Below are 19,799 nucleotides of genomic sequence, written 5' to 3' on the forward strand. Positions count from 1 at the left end.
GGGAAACCCTGAGGGTAACAACCAAGATGACTTTATTAGAAAAATGTACTTTTATGAACATCACCAATGTTTTGTTCAACAACAAAGATTTATAAGGTACTTTATTTGCCGGTCCACAGGGACTGGCAGTCAAGTGAATTACTGGTCCAAGCCTAATTTCACTGGTAAAAAACTGGTAATTACCGGTAAACGGGAACGCTGACTCAGTGACATGGTTCATTGCATGTCATCTTTCCCAGACAGTGTGGATTGTTGCTCATGATGTCAATCACTGGATTGTCTGGTCCAGACTTCATTATTTATAGGTTGATGTCATAAAGCTGGACTATTGCTTAGTTCCATGTTAGACAACATTTAACAACAAATAAACGATCAGCACATTGGTATTGGACTCAAGTCTCCATCACAAGTGCCCCATGTGGATTCTGAAGCAAAATAGATCCCCTCTGTATTAGCTTGGTGGGCCTAGACTTTAATGTGGTTACTTTGACAAGCAATATTCTTAATACTGTTGACTCAAGACGCATTCACTCACGCTTGGAACAGGCTAGTGGAGCCGATAACAATGTCAGGTTGAACTGTATAAACTACCATTGTTCTTTATCAATAGCAGGGCGGTTTGGTAGAATGGTGGTTAAAGCATTCGCTCATCACGCCGAAGACCCATTTTGATTACCGAAATGTGTACAATGTGTGAAGCCTATTTCTAGTGTGCCCCGCTGTGATATTCCTGGAATATTGCTAAAAGCGGCGTAAAACCAAACTCACTCACTTTATCATTAACTTTATGTGGGAGGACGCAGGTACTGTACGTTTACAACTTTGCTGAAACCCATGGGTATGGTGCTGACAAACAAAGAATGGACTCCAGTAAGAAGCTGCTTTGGCAAGTTATACCTGTAGGTTGCAGAGCTCCATATTTGTTGTAAGATGTTAAAGAAAAGAAGCCATCCAGTTTTCCTGTGTTGACTTATTCTCACCACCACTTACTCCATGACTTCAGCCTCGACGAGTGGCAGCCATCACAGTGTCTCAGAGGGTCGCTCAGGAGAAGAACTGTGAAGTGGGAACACTGGTATGTGTTGGTAGCAACAGCAGAACATATTGTCTCAGTATGTGTGGGTAGCAACAGCAGAACATATTGTCTCAGTATGTGTGGGTAGCAACAGCAGAACATATTGTTTCAGTATGTGTTGAATGTTGAAGTGTGAATGCATCTGTCTCATTATGTGTTGAATGTTGAAGTGTGAATGCATCTGTCTCAATATCTGTTGGTAGCAACAGCAGAACATATTGTCTCAGTATGTGTTGAATGTTGAATGCATCTGTATCAATCTGTGTTGAATGTGGAAGTGTGAATGTAGCTGTCTCAGTATGTGTTGAATGTTGAAGTGTGAATGTAGCTGTCTCAGTATGTGTTGAATGTTGAAGTGTGAATGGATCTGTCTCAGTATGTGTTGAATGTTGAAGTGTGAATGGATCTGTCTCAGTATGTGTTGAATGTTGAGGTGTGAATGTATCTGTCTCAGTATGTGTTGAATGTTGAAGTGTGAATGTATCTGTCTCAGTATGTGTTGAATGTGGAAGTGTGAATGTATCTGTCTCAGTATGTGTTGAATGTTGAGGTGTGAATGTAGCTGTCTCAGTATGTGTTGAATGTTGAAGTGTGAATGTATCTGTCTCAGTATGTGTTGAATGTTGAAGTGTGAATGTATCTGTCTCAGTATGTGTTGAATGTGGAAGTGTGAATGTATCTGTCTCAGTATGTGTTGAATGTTGAAGTGTGAATGTAGCTGTCTCAGTATGAATTGAATGTTGAAGTGTGAATGTAGCTGTCTCAGTATGTTTTGAATGTGGAAGTGTGAATGTATCTGTCTCAATATGTGTTGAATGTGGAAGTGTGAATGTATCTGTTTCATCATGTGTTGAATGTGGAAGTGTGAATGTATCTGTCTCAGTATGTTTTGAATGTGGAAGTGTGAATGTATCTGTCTCAATATGTGTTGAATGTGGAAGTGTTAATGTATCTGTCTCAATATGTGTTGAATGTTGATGTGTGAATGTATCTGTTTCATCATGTGTTGAATGTTGAAGTGTGAATGTAGCTGTCTCAGTATGTGTTGAATGTTGAAGTGTGAATGGATCTGTCTCAGTATGTGTTGAATGTTGAAGTGTGAATGGATCTGTCTCAGTATGTGTTGAATGTTGAGGTGTGAATGTATCTGTCTCAGTATGTGTTGAATGTTGAAGTGTGAATGTATCTGTCTCAGTATGTGTTGAATGTTGAAGTGTGAATGTATCTGTCTCAGTATGTGTTGAATGTTGAGGTGTGAATGTAGCTGTCTCAGTATGTGTTGAATGTTGAAGTGTGAATGTATCTGTCTCAGTATGTGTTGAATGTTGAAGTGTGAATGTATCTGTCTCAGTATGTGTTGAATGTGGAAGTGTGAATGTATCTGTCTCAGTATGTGTTGAATGTTGAAGTGTGAATGTAGCTGTCTCAGTATGAATTGAATGTTGAAGTGTGAATGTAGCTGTCTCAGTATGTTTTGAATGTGGAAGTGTGAATGTATCTGTCTCAATATGTGTTGAATGTGGAAGTGTGAATGTATCTGTTTCATCATGTGTTGAATGTGGAAGTGTGAATGTATCTGTCTCAGTATGTTTTGAATGTGGAAGTGTGAATGTATCTGTCTCAATATGTGTTGAATGTGGAAGTGTTAATGTATCTGTCTCAATATGTGTTGAATGTTGATGTGTGAATGTATCTGTTTCATCATGTGTTGAATGTGGAAGTGTGAATGCATCTGTCTCAGTATGTGTTGAATGTGGAAGTCTGAATGTATCTGTCTCAATATATGTTGAATGTGGAAGTGTGAATGCATCTGTCTCAATATGTGTTGAATGTGGAAGTGTGAATGCATCTGTCTCAGTATGTGTTGAATGTGGAAGTGTGAATGTATCTGTCTCAGTATGTGTTGAATGTGGAAGTGTGAATGCATCTGTCTCAGTATGTGTTGAATGTGGAAGTGTGAATATATCTGTCTCAGTATGTGTTGAATGTGGAAGTGTGAATGTATCTGTCTCTGTATTTGTTGAATGTGGAAGTGTGAATGTATCTGTTTAATCATGTGTTGAATGTGGAAGTGTGAATGAATCTGTCTCAGTATGAATTGAATGTGAAAGTGGGAATGCATCTCAGTATGTGTTGAACGTGGATGTCCCACAACGACTGCATCCTAGGATGTCTGAAGACCTCAGCCTATATTCTGTGATATGTTTACCTTGTCCCACACCTACTGCATCCAAGGATGTCTGAAGACCTCAGCCTATATCCCATGATATATTTACCTTTTCCCACACCTACTGCATCCAAGGATGTCTGAAGACCTCAGCCTATATCCCATGATATATTTACCTTTTCCCACATCTACTGCATCCAAGGATGTCTGAAGACCTCAGCCTATATCCCATGATATGTTTACCTTGTCCCACACCTACTGCATCCAAGGATGTCTGAAGACCTCAGCCTATATCCCGTGATATATTTACCTTGTCCCACACCTACTGCATCCAAGGATGTCTGAAGACCTCAGCCTATTTTCTGTCATATGTTTACCTTGTCCCACACCTACTGCATGTCTGAAGACCTCAGCCTATATCCCGTGATATAGTTACCTTATCCCACACCTACTGCATCCTAGGATGTCTGAAGATCTTTATCATATCTCTTCCCAACTTTATTCTGATGTATCTATTCCCTGTGCCCAATAGGTAGGCTACTGTGTGAGGTTCGATGATATGACGACAGACAGCACGAAGATAAAGTACATGACAGATGGCATGCTGCTGAGAGAGGCCATCTTGGATCCGCTCATGAACAGGTAACTAATATACATTATAATAGGGAAAGACCTTTCAAGTCAGAAGTTTATCTTTCAAAGCAGAGTTGAAACCTGTTTTGAAATTATACAGATTATACCCCTTCCTAACAAGTAGCAATGTGTAAAGCCCATTTGTATCCCCAGATAGGATAACGGCAGGGATATACCCGGTAGATGAAATATTCAGTAATTCAGTAATTCACTATATATTAAAACAACTGTTCCATTACTTCATTGTGTGCCAAAGAAGACCATAGCAACACGATGTCATGTGAATGCATTGGCACAAATAATTGAATAAGATGTCATTTGTCGTTCAACAAAATTAAAGAGAATTCAGTAGAAGCATCTCTTGCTGTAATGTTGCACAAGATCTCCATAAATTTGTTTGTGAAATAGAGGACTGTTTAAAGTGTGAAGTACCAGAATATTCAATAAACTTTGTTGTAATGAACTGACGGATGTAACAAACTGTTTTTTTGGTCCTGGTCATTTGTGCTATATTTTATCATATATACTTGATGGATATAACGAACATTCTTATAAGGAAATAACAGATATTGCCAACTCCCTCTGTAGTCCCATGTGTACTCCATCAACGACAATGTTTATGTTTATAATGAATTGTTAATCTCTGAGCTACTCATGGGGCCCCAATCAGCCTATGAAAATATTTCGCGGCCACGAGTGGCTGTTCTAAACAATTGAATGTTTGATACATTTGACATCCAGTGGTTTCATACTAATGATGTAAGGGGGATAACTCTCATTCCGGAAGTTCTGGTGGTGTTATGATATGATGAGTGAGTGAGTGAGTGAGTGAGTGAGTGAGTATGGTTTTAGCAATATTCCAGCAATATCACGGCAGGGGACACCAGAAATGGGTATGATATGATGAATTGTATGGGTAAAAGGTGACAGTTGTAAGTATAGAATGTTACCTTGATTGTGTTGTGTGTTGTCATAGTGTTTTGGAATGATTGTGTGTGTGTGGAGATGATCCTTTTGCGAGTGGTATAATGAAAGTCTAACGAATAACAATGTTTGACCTGAAGCAGCGAGTTCTGTTGTCTATCACTAACATAAAAAGTCCATATGATGGTGTTACAGTGATTTTAACTGAATATCCTCCCTGTCTTACATGGATGTGGTTTGAATGGTCAGGTACTCTGTTGTGATCCTGGACGAAGCACACGAAAGAACGATACACACAGATGTTTTGTTTGGGGTTGTGAAAGCTGCTCAGAGGGACCGAAAGAAGAAGGGGCTAAAGCCTTTGAAGGTTGGTTGTTGTGATACGGCCATGTTTGGCCCACAGTGATGTAGTTATAACAGTACCTTTATTATGATACCATCATGCTCTCTTGTTCCTGCAAGCACCAGTGGTGGTACATGAGTGAGTAAGTAAGGTCTTATGTGTAAAGGCCATTTGTGTCCCCCCGGTGGGATATGGTGGGAAAAAGGTTTAATATTACCCATAATGCACAGATATAGGTGAAATATTCAGTAATTCAGTAATTCACGAAACATAACAACAATTGTTCCATTATTTTCATTGTTTGTGAAGAAGCAACCTGATGTCATGTGAATGCACTGGCACAAATAATTGAATAAGGTGTCGTTCATCGTTCATAGAGTCGTGATGATTTTATGTGAAGATGTTCCAAAAATTGAGCAAGTGAGTGGATGTCTCCATTTGAGATGAGGAAACCCATGGTTTTCTACATTTCTCTTAAAGATGAATATTATGTAGATTTACAGTGCCCATACTGATTTTCACATTTATATCTCCCTAAATGCAAAGTATAAAGAAGGCAATTTTTACAAATAAATAAGTCAACAATATTAACTTTATTGACTGCTTTTTAAAGCCTGAACACAAAACCTGATTACAGCAGTATGTTCAGTGCAATAATTGGGGCGGTCGGGAAGCTTAGTAGTGAAAGCGTTCGCTCATCACGCCGAAGACCCAGGTTCGATTCCCGACATGGGTACATGTGTGAAGACCATTTCTGGTCTCCCCCGCCTTGATATTGCTGCCATATAGCTAAAAGCGGCATAAAACCATACTCACTCACTCAGTGTACTAATGCAACACAAGCCCCGCCCACTCTACTTTTATTAGCCAATCAGGTAACAGTAGTCCACTAGTGGGATTGGCCTAATTTTCTTTTTGGTTTATGTACGCATAAATGCAAAAATAGTTGCTTGGTTAGCCAATCAGACATGAAATCACTTGCAATATGTTGATACGTGTAACCTTTGATTATGAGCCAAAGATGAGCTGTAAGTTGACCAGTCTCCTCCATTGACTCTGTTTTCAGATCATAGTGATGTCAGCTACGATGGATGTGGACCACTTCTCTACCTACTTCAACCAAGCACCTGTTCTCTACCTCGAGGGGCGACAGTTTCCAGTACAGGTACATAGGTAGAGCTGACTATCTCAGTCACAGCACAATGTCACAATGGTATAATTAGCCCCTGACTTCCCTTTGTGTGTGATAGCAGGGTCCACACTGGCTGAACTGGCTTGGAATGTAGATTCTGCCTTCAAAAGGACTTGAAAGTGGATTACATCATGGTAATGTGTCTTTGAAATGCCCTCAATCTTACTATGTAATGGCCGTACCAAGAATATTATGTGAAGTAACAGTTTATGTACACTCTATTTATAATCTGTAAAGATAGTTATCTCCCTTTCATGATTGCCTGCTTCTGTTAGAGCGGAATATGAACTCACCTGTAACAAGCCTTGTTTATATGTGCAAATTGTTGGAATCAAGTGAGACGTTATTTTGACCTTTTGGCATGGGGAAAACGTAGCTTGCGAGGCCATGAATTGTTGGGAATGAGCTTTGTAAATTAGTGACTGAAATTCTGTATGAAACCAGGATAGTAAGCCCAAGTTTTGTCATCATATACAGCTTACCAGAGTAGGCGTGGTACATAGGTTACTGAGGAACTGTGTGGGTGTATCAAGAGAGGGGCTTGTGAGACGATGGTCTACTTCGGTTGTAGGTAGTCAGAAAAGAGGTAATATTATTGTCAGCGTTGCCTCGGGCCAGTGTGACTGGCCAAGGACCTTTAAGAAGGCCACTGTGAAAACACCCATGTAATAACATAAGAGTATTGTGTGTATATACCCAATTATAGCTAAAATGGATAGAATTATCATTAAACCGCCCGCATGTCATCAGAAATGAGCGGGCCACTGTAACTTGATAATGCCCTCATACTGCTTGACGACAGGCCATTATCACGCCCCTTGTTAGGTGACACCATAGGGACAGGGATAGGTGACGTCATGTTTAATAGTGACGTCATCTGGTTTGTTCTATGACATTTCCAGATATACCAGATACCTTCCACCATATTAGTAAGAATTGTGCGCAAGCTTTGTAGTAATGGATTCTAATTATTTTTGAAACGTCGCTAAAATAACAGCCCCTGCCAAATGACTTGAAACATATGCTATCATGATGTAAGTAAATGTCATTTTTCATTTCCAAAGTTAGTGAAAATACTTCCCCATGTCATTGTCTATAGCATGGCCCCAACTATTAAGCGACCTCCCTCAAGAAACCTTCACAATCGATGCTAATTTATATAGCCTGTCTATATTGCAATCCTGACTGCAGCACATCGCCAGAGCATACACAGTCCCTGCATTTGCAGTAGAATCTTGTCTGTTGAAATGTGTCTCTGATAGATGTCATTGATGAGGTTGCCACATGCCGTTATGAAACTTCTACTTTGAAGTAGTAAAAGAATTTAAGAGTCAATGTGTGTGACTTGTTTTGACTTTTGGTTGTAAAGTTTTATCATATCAAAACATACAAGTGCAAGCTGGGTAATTTCTTCTGCATATTTTGAGCTTCTTGATCCAATTTTTGAATAGTCTTGCCGTCACCTGCTGCTACGAGGGGTGTCCCACAAGTTTCCGGCCTCCATAAGTAATTTGCGATTTATATAAAAACTGTTTTACTTATGTTTCAACATAATCTCCCTTGACCTCATTGCACTTGTTCCACCGTTTCTCCAGTATATTTAACCCGTCAGAAAACCACTGTTTGTCACGTGACCCTAAAAACTCCTCTACAGTAATGATGACCTCCTCATTTGTCCCAAATCTTCGGCCCCTGAGTACAGATTTGAGTTGAGGGAAGAGGAAGAAGTCAGAGGGGGCCAGATGGAGAATAGGCTGGGTGAGGCAGGATCTTGAAGCCACATTCATGTGCAGCGCTCACTGCTACTTGGGCGGTGTGAACTGGTGCGTTTCCTGGAGGAGCCAGACAACTCGGCTTACCTCTGTGCTTTGCTTTGATTTCATTTCGCAATCTGCGCAATTCATTTGCATAATATATGGAACCCTTCTGTAGATAATTTATCATGATTACGCCCTGTGGAGTCCCAGAAAACGGAGGCCATGACCTTGCCACTGGAAGATGTGCTTTTGAACTTTTTGGGTGTTGATGACGTCACATGCTTCCATTGCATGCTCTGACTTTTTGTCTCTGGGTCAAAATGATGAACCCAGGTTTCATCCTGAGTAACAATATGAGCCATGAAAGCATGTGGATCTCTCCGAAAATCTTCCAGAAGCTGTTGACTAATCATGACCCTCTGACGTTTTTGTTCTTCAGTCAACATTCTGGGCACCCAACGGGCAGACACCTTGTTCATGTGTAAATGTTCATGGATTATTCGTTCCACTGATGTTTTACTCATGTCATGTGCAGTAGCTAACAGTCTAACAGTTACCTGTCTGTCCTGCATTATTGTATCAAGAACAGCTGCAACTCCATCTTGGGTAGTCACTTCACAAGGGCGACCAGACTGTGGTTCGTCTTCAGTGCTGCGTCTGCCCCTTGTAAATTCAACACACCACTGTTTGACCGTACTATACGAGGGAGCATTGCCACCTTATGTTTGTACCATGTCATCATGAATTTGCTTTGGCGTTAACATTTTTAAATGTAGATACTTAATAACGACTCTACATTCGGTCTTCTCCATTTTTTCCAAATGTGAGGGGGTGATGCTGTTTGATATCAATTTATAGGAACTTGTAGCACGTGGGATTCATGTTTTGCATGTCATCCATGTGCAGAGATACTGTTCTAGTAACAGGTGCAGTTTGGTTGAGTTTGGGCTATCCGTTCATGTTGAGGCCGGAAACTTATGGGACACCCCTCGTATGTTAGACGCATCAAACAAACATGGCCGATAGGTATCTGGTAATTCTGTAGTCTCACTGACTATCATATTACATACTGGCTGCAAGGATGGAAATTAACCATAAACGTGGACTAGCCCAAATATTGATGACATGTCTCAATCCCCCCCAAAATGTTTAAAATTCAACTAGGGTACCAAACATTAGCAAAAGTGGTCCGGGCAAGTGGTAATTTCCATCCCTGCAGATGTTGTACTGAAGCCTGCATGTCTTAGCCTGCACTACGGATTTGTCCGCCCCGTGCGGGTGTGAGAGGGTTAAGGATGTGTAAGACTATCTTTCTGTCTGCAGGTGTTGTACTGCTGTGAGCCCCAGAGTGACTACCTGTTTACCTCCCTTGTCACACTCTTCCAGATCCACAGGGAGCAGCCAGCCGGGTGAGATGCATCACCAGTCATTAAACACACGATGTCATTGATGATGTTTATATGTCGAATATCATGTGGGGAATTTGACGTGCACATGGGTGCTGCTTTGTTTTGACCATTACTTTAGTGTTATTCCAGGCCCTCCCATTCTACTGTAGGTTTAATCCAGGATTCACCCTGAATATCACTGTCAGCTCCATACCTGTGCTCATCCAATTAACCACAGTAGTAAACATCAAACATCTGCATCACTCCAGGCTTTCCTCCATGTTAAACTGAAGGCAGTGATATATAGAGATATATATCATGTGTCTTGTGAAATATGATGTATCTCTCATCGAGTTACGTGACAATAGCTCCTTCCCATGTCACGAGATGAGAGACACATTATATTTCACTAGACACATGAAATATTCTATTTATGATATACTTTATTTGTTGTTGACAGTGGGTTTTTTTTTTAACAAATTACCCAAAACAATTAAACCGCAAAATGTGAATTATCACTACTATATGCATTGACCATTTCACACATGGCCTCATACAGATACAAGATACAGTTAGGGCAGTCGGGTAGCCTAGTGGTTAAAGCCTTCGCTTGTCAAGCCGAAGACCCAGGGTGGAATCCCAACATGGGTCGGTGTGTGAAGCCCATTTCTGGTGTCCCCCGCCATGATATTGCTGGAATATTGCTAAACATGCTAAAAGCGTTGTAAAACCACACTCACTCACTCACTCACTCACTCACTCACTCACTCACTCACTCACTCTCTCTCTCACTCTCTCACTGCACTTGTTCAGTAAACTATATATCTCTGCCATTAGAAGAATGTGGTAGTTTACATGAAAATGGATTTACTTCCTATGAAGGAGGTCCAGATGTAATTCAGATCTGATGTGATTCCCATTTTAAATCCAACTCAAAATGTTATTATTATTAGTTATTAGGGTAATGACAGCAAAATTTAAGATCATCATAAAATTTGAGCTAGCAGACAATCAAAATTGTTAGGACTGCCAGTTGTTCAAACTTAACTCATTGATAATTTCCTGTTTTGAATTAGACTTCCTGACACATTCCTTGATTCTCTCTATTTTCACTGTTTAGTCAAGATATTCTGATATTCTTGACGGGTCAAGAAGAGATTGAATCTGCTGCAAAGTCAATACATGACATCTCGCGGGACATGGTTGGCGAGGCCCCACCACTGGTTGTCTGCCCTTTGTATGCAGCCCTGCCAGCACCTCAACAGCTCAAGGTCTTCCAGCCAACACCAAAAGTAAGCTTCCATCTGATGCATCTGTAAAGTCCATATGTTTTCACCCGTATTTTCTACTGATCTACAACTGGTACGATTGCTTTCCATGAGATATTACTTCCAATTTCTTGTGAGGAACAAGATTAGATAGAATCCTTGGATTTTTTTGCTTTCTTTCTTCCTGTTTTGGATATCCAATCTTGAAACAGATATTATTGAAATCTTTGTTCAACAGGGCTCAAGAAAAGTGATTGTATCGACCAATATTGCGGAAACGTCTGTCACCATCCATGGTGTGAAGTTTGTCATCGACTGTGGAATGGTGAAGGCCAAGTAAGTCCAACTGTAAAGACTGCGTTAGTTTACTAGTTGGAGAAATAGGGATTAACAGCAGAAGTATTCTCTTATCCACAGGCATAGTAATATTGGGGTAATGCTATTAGAATTGTTTTGTTATGATAAAATATGTTTGACAAATTTGTGGTTAATATAACTTTGTATTCATGACTCACTTGTGTGTATATCAACTTTTTCTCGTCGCTATATGGCTGACAAAATGCTGATGCGACATTAAATTTTAACTCACTACCTCTATTAGAATTATATATGATAAATGATAGCCTTCCTGCCGTGGAAATTCTGGGGTAGAATAGTCTGCAGCAATCTATGCTGGTAGGACAAGGCAACCAAATGGATTGGGTTGTCAGGCTCGGTGACTTGGTTGACAGTCCTGACGATGTTGTACCTTGCTAATGTCAATCATAGGATTGTCTGTTATTGACTCGGTCATATAGCTGTAATAATGCTGAGTGCGGCGTTAAACAAGAAACAAACATTGTGTGTTAAATAAGCTGAAGCACAGCTACATTGCATGCTTGTTGCTTCAGAGTGTTCAACCCCAACAGTGGTCTCGATTTGTTGAGGGTGGTGCGGGTATCTAAAGCGCAGGCACTACAGCGGACGGGGCGGGCTGGCAGAGAGGCTGCAGGATCATGCTACCGCATCTTCACAGAAAAACAGTTTGAGTCCCTGAAAGACAACACCGTGCCGGAGATCCAGAGGTAGATAACAGTAATGGCAGTTTCATAACATCATGTTTATATCTTTACAATCTTATTGATTAACAAAACAGTCAAGAGTGATGCCAATCTGTTCCCAGGTGTAACCTGTCCAGTGTTTAACATGACACTTATCTGTTCCCAGGTGTAACCTGTCCACTGTTTAACATGACACCAATCTGTTCCAGGTGTAACCTGTCCACTGTTTAACATGACATCAATCTGTTCCCAGGTGTGACCTGTTCACTGTTTAACATGACACCAATCTGTTCCAGGTGTGACCTGTCTACTGTTTAACATGACACCAATCTGTTCCCAGAAGTAACCTGTCCACTGTTTAACATGACACTTGTCTGTTCCAAGGTGTAACCTGTCCACTGTTTAACATGACACCAATCTGTTCCCAGGTGTAACCTGTCCAGTGTTGTGCTCCAGATGCTGGCTCTCGGTATATCAGACATCATAAAGTTCGACTTCATGGATAAGCCATCAATTGAAGTATGTATAATATGACTGACTTCTTTTTTTATCTGTTGTTGACAATATTAATTCTGTTGTTGTTTCATGTTAGAGAAAAGTCAAAACTTTCTACTAATTTGCTAAGTCAGACACATTCTTAAGGCAATTCTACATTTAGATAAAAGAAATGGAAGTTATCGTGCGTTGACAGGAGTTGCCTCCCTTTGCTCAACTCTTCCTTGAATCTTCTGTTTTCAGTCAATAGTCTGTGCCTTAGACAATCTTATCTTACTTGGAGCTATTGAGAAGAAGGACAAAATACAGGTACTGATTACAGTTTCTAAAACATTCTGTCTGTAGACAAGTGCCATTTGAACAAAGGTCAAGTTCAGTTAAGTCAGTCCCAAAAATACATGAAAGTCACATGACCTTTGGGAAGAAAAGGGTCCCAGCGCCCCATGCATGTTGTAAGACCTATCTCAAGAGGATTGCGTTGTCAGGGTCTGTGACCAAGCTGTCATAGTGACTAGTGCATTCATTAAATGCCATTCCATTACCGCTTGATGATGCATGTCATCGTATCCCAATTGCGTGGATCGATGCTCATGATATTAGTCACTGGATTGTCTGGTCCAGACTCGATTATATTTACAGACCGCCGTCATATAGCTGAAATATTGCTGAGTGCGGCGTTAAACAACAAACAACAAACAACAAAACTGGTTTGCCTGGTCCAGACTTGATTATTTACAGTGGCAATATTAACTCACTTACTCAAAGGTAGCGTGTCACTCAGGTGCTCAGCAAATCGCAATGACCGTGGTTCAAATCCAAGATTTGCTCTGATCATAATCCTTGGTTAAGAATGTATTTTTCACATGTATTTATTGTCCATTTCAATTGCTGCAGTCAGCTGTATTATGTAAAATTTACTTTAAATTGGAAAATACTAGCTGCTGGTCAATCAGAGGTTTCATATCACAATGACCACCTATGATCGAAACAGCTGATAGATGACTGCATCACTGCAAGTTAATATCAATATTAATTAATATATAATAAGTTAATGTACAGTCATGGAAGGTAGACAGTTTGAAGTAAAGATGTTAAGAAAAAATATAATTAAAAAATGTAGGTTAAAAATTGCTAACTTGCGGTTCCAACAATATTCAAAGTATATGTAGTTATAGATTTGGGGGAAAAAAGACCACAAATCTGGGACCTACTGTGACCTAAGATGTCAAGACAGTTTATTACTAGAGATAATTCTTGGTGTGTCAGCAATGTTCCTGTGTTTGAGAGTTTCACCAACCAACACCTGCATAACTTCGGGCCTTCCTCCACCATCAAGCTGTGATATAATCAAAATTGTCGTCAAATCAGTGTCAAACACAACTCACTCACTCACTCACTCACTCATTCTCTTTGATACTGCCAAGATGTCAAATTTAATTTGTCAGGAGGATGGCAGTCAGGCCTCTTAAAGACCTTAAATTCCAGTCTGCCTTGAACAGACCTTAAAAGTCAGTGAAAGACGTTACATTTGCAATCATTGTGAACTCTGATTGTGAATAACTGATTGTTATTTTCTCTATTAATGTGTGGGGTCGTCTAAGGCGCTGCGATTCGCTGTGCAGAGTTGTGTCCCTCGGCCGCCAGAAACCTATGATTGTGGGTTCGAATCGTGGTTCGCCCCGATTATGTCTCTAGGGTTGTCAGCACCATATCTGTGCTAATGGATTTCACTGAAGTGGTAAACGTCTGATACCTGATCACTTCAGGCTTTCCTCCCACATTAAGCTGACATGTAGCGATATAACTGTAATACTGTTAAAAGCGGCATTAAACCCAACTCACTCACTCACTATTAATTAATGTGTGATGACATGTAGCAATTAAATGATTGGTCCACAAGGTGGTTGATAAATATTATCAAAACATTGGGACATTTAGATATATAACAGTGTATTTAGATGTACAAGTGGAGTCATACTAATTGTGAAATAGCGTAAGAATGTCCAATAAATCTGTTTTAAACCACACTCTTGGGTCTTATTTTTTAGGGGTGACAAGTATGATTGTTGCTTTAAATAGGCCTAAAAAGGTTGTGTTTCAAAATTGATGATTTAAGTATTGACTCTCTGGCGTGTTGAAACAGAAATGATTTTTATTACAGCTAACCCCAGTAGGGAGGAAGATGTCTGCCTTCCCTCTTGAACCACGACTGTCAAAGGTCATCCTCATGGCGAAAGAATATCACTGTCTGTGAGTAGTTGTCAGGAGAATATACATTTAGTATTAGCGACTAAATGTTTTTATTGCAGCTATATCATCTTATGTATACAATTTCACCTACTTCTGTTGCGTAATTGCACACGCGAAGCCGCAGAATCTCATGGTGACATTATCACTGCTTCTTGTCTCTACTCATCACTTTCGCGACAGCCTTTCATCGCGTCTCACATCATATCATAGCTTTCCCTGTCTGAGTAGTTGTCTGGAGAATGTCAGTATCACTGTCTGTGAGTAGTTGTCTAGAAAATAGTGAGAATATCACCATTTGTACTGAAATTGTTGTCTGGGTGATTACAGAGGACATCACCGTCTTAAAAAGTTACATAAAATATCAGTAGACTAATATCATTTCCAAGATCCCAGTCTCAATGGTAGTGTTTCCAATTGAACTTTTTAACCATTGCACTTTGCTAATATCTGATACATGTTTTGAGTACCTGAGTAACCAGGCATAGCTATGTCATGGGTTAGGTGAGGAAAATTAAATTTCCCTCCTCAACCCATGACATGGCTATAATCAAAGATGCTGCCCACTACACAACCTATAACTGCATTCATTTAGGAAATATTTTGAGGGTATCATAATATCGAGTTCAGCAAATTCTATTCTGTATTCTGGAATCAAGTGAATTGACAATGATGTTTTTTTTGTTTAACCATTTATCAAAATATTATGTTTTAGGTCTTAATTCTGGTTCTGGAATATCTTGTACCATTACATCTTGTTCTACAGACTGTCCAATTGTGTTGCAGGGAGGAGATACTGAGTATTGTGTCCTTGCTGTCTGTGGACTCCATCTTGTTTACCCCCCACAGTAAGGTACGTACACTGCTGCATCTCCCGGCTGTGTTCCACTAGGGATGTTTGTGCTACAACTGCTGGGAGTCAATATCAAAGCCTGGGATCACTTTGTGGAATGGATCTCAGGACTCTTCTTTAGCCCCACAGAAAGATGTGTACAGAATGGGAAAGAATCTAATGAGGTTTTTGTTGCTACTTTTTCTGGACGAAATGTGTTTGATAATATTGAGAAGTGCTTCACTAACACAGTCAGTGTTCTACATGTTCCACGAGAGTATATATGTGTAGGATAAAGCACGTCTGAGGGTTTTTATGATATTTAAAACGCGCATCCGCGGAATAAAACACAAGGATAAGGGTTTTTAACTATGATGAAAATCTGAAGGGAAGTGTTTTATCTTACTTATAAACCGAGAAAAGAAACTTTAAACAACATTTTTCAACATTTTTTATGTTTCAAACATACTTTCCACGAACCTTAGGAAACGGGTGTAAAATATCTGTTTCTGGCATTCTAAAAATGATTGTGATTTACAACACATTGGTGGGCAGTTTTGATGTCTTGGCCCAAATTTTTCTTTTGTAGTTGACTCAGCATTATTGATAAAAGCTGCTGAGCTTATGATGAAACTTGGGGATTTCAGTCCACCAGCAGAAACATCAATCAAGTTCAAGTAAATGTATGACATCAAAGCCAGAGAATAACCAGTCTTGATTATCTGTCAAAACAGATTCCATTGGGCATTTAAGGCTATGTTTCTCTTTTGAGGACAATATCCTTTGTTTGTCTTGCAACAAAGTAGGAATAACTGTTTATTATGTTCATATTCGAACTGTGGTGTCATCAGTACTGCATGTCTTTATAGTTTGTGTACTCTATGCTAGTTTTCATTATATGGACATGGACAGGTCATAGATGTACAGAGTTGCGTCCCTTAGAAACCTTTGATCATGATCATTTACAGACTGGTGATATGTCTGTTACATTTAGGGCATATTACTATGAAGTTGCTGTGATATTGAGGTCATATTACTATGAAGTTGCTGTGAAATTGAGGTCATATTACTATGAAGTTGCTGTGACATTGAGGTCACATTGCTGTCTTGTTTGTGACATTGAGGTCATGTTGCTGTGGTGTTTGTGACATTGAGGTCATATTGCTGTAATGTTCCTGTGACATTGAGGTCATAGTGCTGTAATGTTCCTGTGACATTGAGGTCATATTGTTGTGATGTTGCTGTAACATTGAGGTCATATTGCTGTAATGTTCCTTCGACATTGAGGTCATATTGCTGTGATGTCCCTGTGACATTGAGGTCATATTGCTGTGGTGTTGCTGTGACATTGAGGTCATATTGCTGTGATGTCCCTGTGACATTGAGGTCATATTGCTGTGGTGTTACTATGTCATTGAGGTCATATTGCTGTAATGTTGCTGTGTCATTGAGGTCATATTGCTGTCCTGTTTGTGACATTGAGGTCATGTTGCTGTGGTGTTACTATGTCATTGAGGTCATATTGCTGTCTTGTTTGTGACATTGAGGTCATGTTGCTGTGGTGTTGCTATGTCATTGAGGTCATGTTGCTGTGGTGTTGCTATGTCATTGAGGTCATATTGCTGTAATGTTGCTGTGTCATTGAGGTCATATTGCTGTCCTGTTTGTGACATTGAGGTCATGTTGCTGTGGTGTTACTATGTCATTGAGGTCATATTGCTGTCTTGTTTGTGACATTGAGGTCATGTTGCTGTGGTGTTGCTATGTCATTGAGGTCATGTTGCTGTGGTGTTGCTATGTCATTGAGGTCATATTGCTGTAATGTTCCTGTGACATTGAGGTCATATTGCTGTGGTGTTGCTGTGATATTTAGGTCATATTGCTGTCTTGTTTGTGACATTGAGGTCATATTGCTGTGACATTGGGGTCATATTGCTGTGATGTCCCTGTGACATTGAGGTCATATTGCTGTGATGTTGCTGTGTCATTGAGGTCATATTGCTGTGGTGTTACTCTGTCATTGAGGTCATATTGCTGTAATGTTGCTGTGTCATTGAGGTCATATTGCTGTCTTGTTTGTGACATTGAGGTCATATTGCGATAATGTTCCTGTGACATTGAGGTCATATTGCTGTGATGTCCCTGTGACATTGAGGTCATATTGCTGTAATGTTGCTGTGTCATTGAGGTCATATTGCTGTCTTGTTTGTGACATTGAGGTCATGTTGCTGTGGTGTTACTATGTCATTGAGGTCATATTGCTGTGGTGTTACTATGACATTGAGGTCATATTGCTGTAGTGTTCCTGTGACATTGAGGTCATATTGCTGTAATGTTGCTGTGACATTGAGGTCATATTGCTGTGGTGTTGCTGTGACATTGGGGTCATATTGCTGTGGTGTTGCTATGTCATTGAGGTCATATTGCTGTAATGTTGCTGTGACATTGAGGTCATATTGCTGTGTTGTTACTATGTCATTGAGGTCATATTGCTGTAATGGTGCTGTGACATTAAGGTCATATTGCTGTGATGTCCCTGTGACATTGAGGTCATATTGCTGTGGTGTTACTATGTCATTGAGGTCATATTGCTGTAGTGTTGCTGTGACATTGAGGTCATATTGCAGTGGTGTTGCTATGTCATTGAGGTCATATTGCTGTGGTGTTGCTGTGACATTGAGGTCATGTTGCTGTGGTGTTGCTATGTCATTGAGGTCATATAGCTGTGGTGTTACTATGTCATTGAGGTCATATTGCTGTAATGTTGCTGTGTCATTGAGGTCATATTGCTGTAATGTTGCTGTGACATTGAGGTCATGTTGCTGTGGTGTTGCTATGTCATTGAGGTCATATTGCTGTAATGTTGCTGTGTCATTGAGGTCATATTGCTGTCTTGTTTGTGACATTGAGTTCATTGCTGTCTTGTTTGTGACATTGACATCATATTGCTGTGATGTTACAATAAAGACAGATCGATGTTTTCTTGCTGTGACATTGAGGTCAAATTTCTTTGATGTTGCTGAGACAGAAAGTCATATTGCCTTCTTTTGCTGTGAGCTTGAAGTGACAGTGAGTCATGTTGCTGTCATGACGCTATGATGTTGCTGTTACATTGGGGTCATATTGCTGACAACAGTGTGAGTGACAAACGATTGAGTCTATAATAAAGTAGTGGTGTTTTATCCTTTACTTCTTGTCTACATTCTGAAGCACACCTAAAATCATTCACATGTGTGTGTTTAGCAGGTTAAAGGCTGACCATGCGAGTTGTGGAAGCTTAGGTTACCCTCTCTCTACTGACTGTTATCAGTAAAGGTTCTTCTGCTTGACCCACACACTGTCCCTTGGAATGCTGGACCTGTATAGCACCGAGAACTATAGTTTATGAGGAATCAAAAAGCTTTGGATGGACATTACAAGATAATTCACAACTAAACACCTTGTATCTTATTTGTTAGACTAACATCTAGTCTCTGAAATGAACACATCTTACATAAAAAAACAGTTGTTCAGTTATCTTAATAAAAATATAATAAAAAGGAGCCCAGTGACTCTCTTCATTTTCAGATACTGCAGTGATCTAGACTTGCCAAACATTATAGACTTGCATGGGCTGTATTTGATATATATTTGTATCAGGGTCTGTAAGACAGACTACTTATTTGTTTCTTAATAGACATTACAGAACACAACATTTTTATATAATCAGCATGCTTCAACTTCATAATAGAATTATGAAAGAAATTTTTGCGAGAAATGTTTGAAATGTTTACCCATATAATAATCCTTCACTGAAATCACCAGCTTGTTCTGATAGCCATTGAATGGATCATCAATTAATGTAGTCATGTAACAATACTCAAATATGACTGCCAAATCAGTAAAATGCACAGTGCAAATAATACACTTTGAGCACTTGCCAAATATTAAGTTAACATTTGGTACACCTGTTATACCTGGGCAGCTTGCTGTGACAAGGGAGCGTTGGGGTAGCCTAGTAGCTAAGCGTTCATTTGTCACGCCAAAGACCCATGTTCGATTTCCCCATATGGATGCAATGTGTGAAGCCCATTTTTGGTGTCACTGCTGTGATATTGCTGGAATATTGCTAAAAGCGGTGTAAAACCCTACTCACTCACTCACTGTGACAAGGGTGTCTCATATTTTCACTATGAAACCTCATCCCCTTCTGAATGTGAGGTCACAAAGCGCTCAAGGTCAAGCCACAAGTGACATGAAGCAGCATCAGAAATAACCAAGGGAGATATTTAATACAATCTTCCTAATCTTCCTCATCCCACTTCAGATACTGAGGTTGGTACAATGCCCTGCTTCTTTACCTCGTCCTAATATGTGTGTCATAGAATACTCTTTCCTTCACTCACAAATTGAATTAGTGCTTCAAAAGCAAAAGAAAAGATTAATCAAATATTTGTGG

At 39.8% G+C, this 19,799-nt stretch overlaps 1 protein-coding gene across 3 annotated transcripts in view; it reads left to right on the forward strand.

Annotated features, from left to right (window-relative positions):
* The window catches only part of LOC139441758 (ATP-dependent RNA helicase DHX33-like), a 61,522-nt gene that overhangs the window by 8,015 nt on the left and 33,708 nt on the right, over positions 1-19,799 (forward strand). For 2 of the 3 annotated variants that reach the window (XM_071222536.1, XM_071222537.1), the window contains exons 5-16: positions 1,004-1,075; positions 3,775-3,884; positions 5,049-5,166; positions 6,209-6,307; positions 9,415-9,500; positions 10,600-10,771; positions 10,986-11,083; positions 11,638-11,811; positions 12,216-12,306; positions 12,526-12,591; positions 14,444-14,532; positions 15,316-15,382. In XM_071222536.1, coding sequence (XP_071078637.1) covers positions 1,004-1,075; positions 3,775-3,884; positions 5,049-5,166; positions 6,209-6,307; positions 9,415-9,500; positions 10,600-10,771; positions 10,986-11,083; positions 11,638-11,811; positions 12,216-12,306; positions 12,526-12,591; positions 14,444-14,532; positions 15,316-15,382 — 1,242 coding nt within the window. The remainder of the gene's footprint in view (positions 1-1,003; positions 1,076-3,774; positions 3,885-5,048; positions 5,167-6,208; positions 6,308-9,414; positions 9,501-10,599; positions 10,772-10,985; positions 11,084-11,637; positions 11,812-12,215; positions 12,307-12,525; positions 12,592-14,443; positions 14,533-15,315; positions 15,383-19,799) is intronic. The other variant, XM_071222538.1, reaches the window with a different exon arrangement.

This window comes from Haliotis cracherodii, unplaced genomic scaffold (genome assembly GCF_022045235.1).
Source record: "Haliotis cracherodii isolate W230 unplaced genomic scaffold, xgHalCrac1.p SCAF_44, whole genome shotgun sequence".
Taxonomy (NCBI): domain Eukaryota; kingdom Metazoa; phylum Mollusca; class Gastropoda; order Lepetellida; family Haliotidae; genus Haliotis; species Haliotis cracherodii.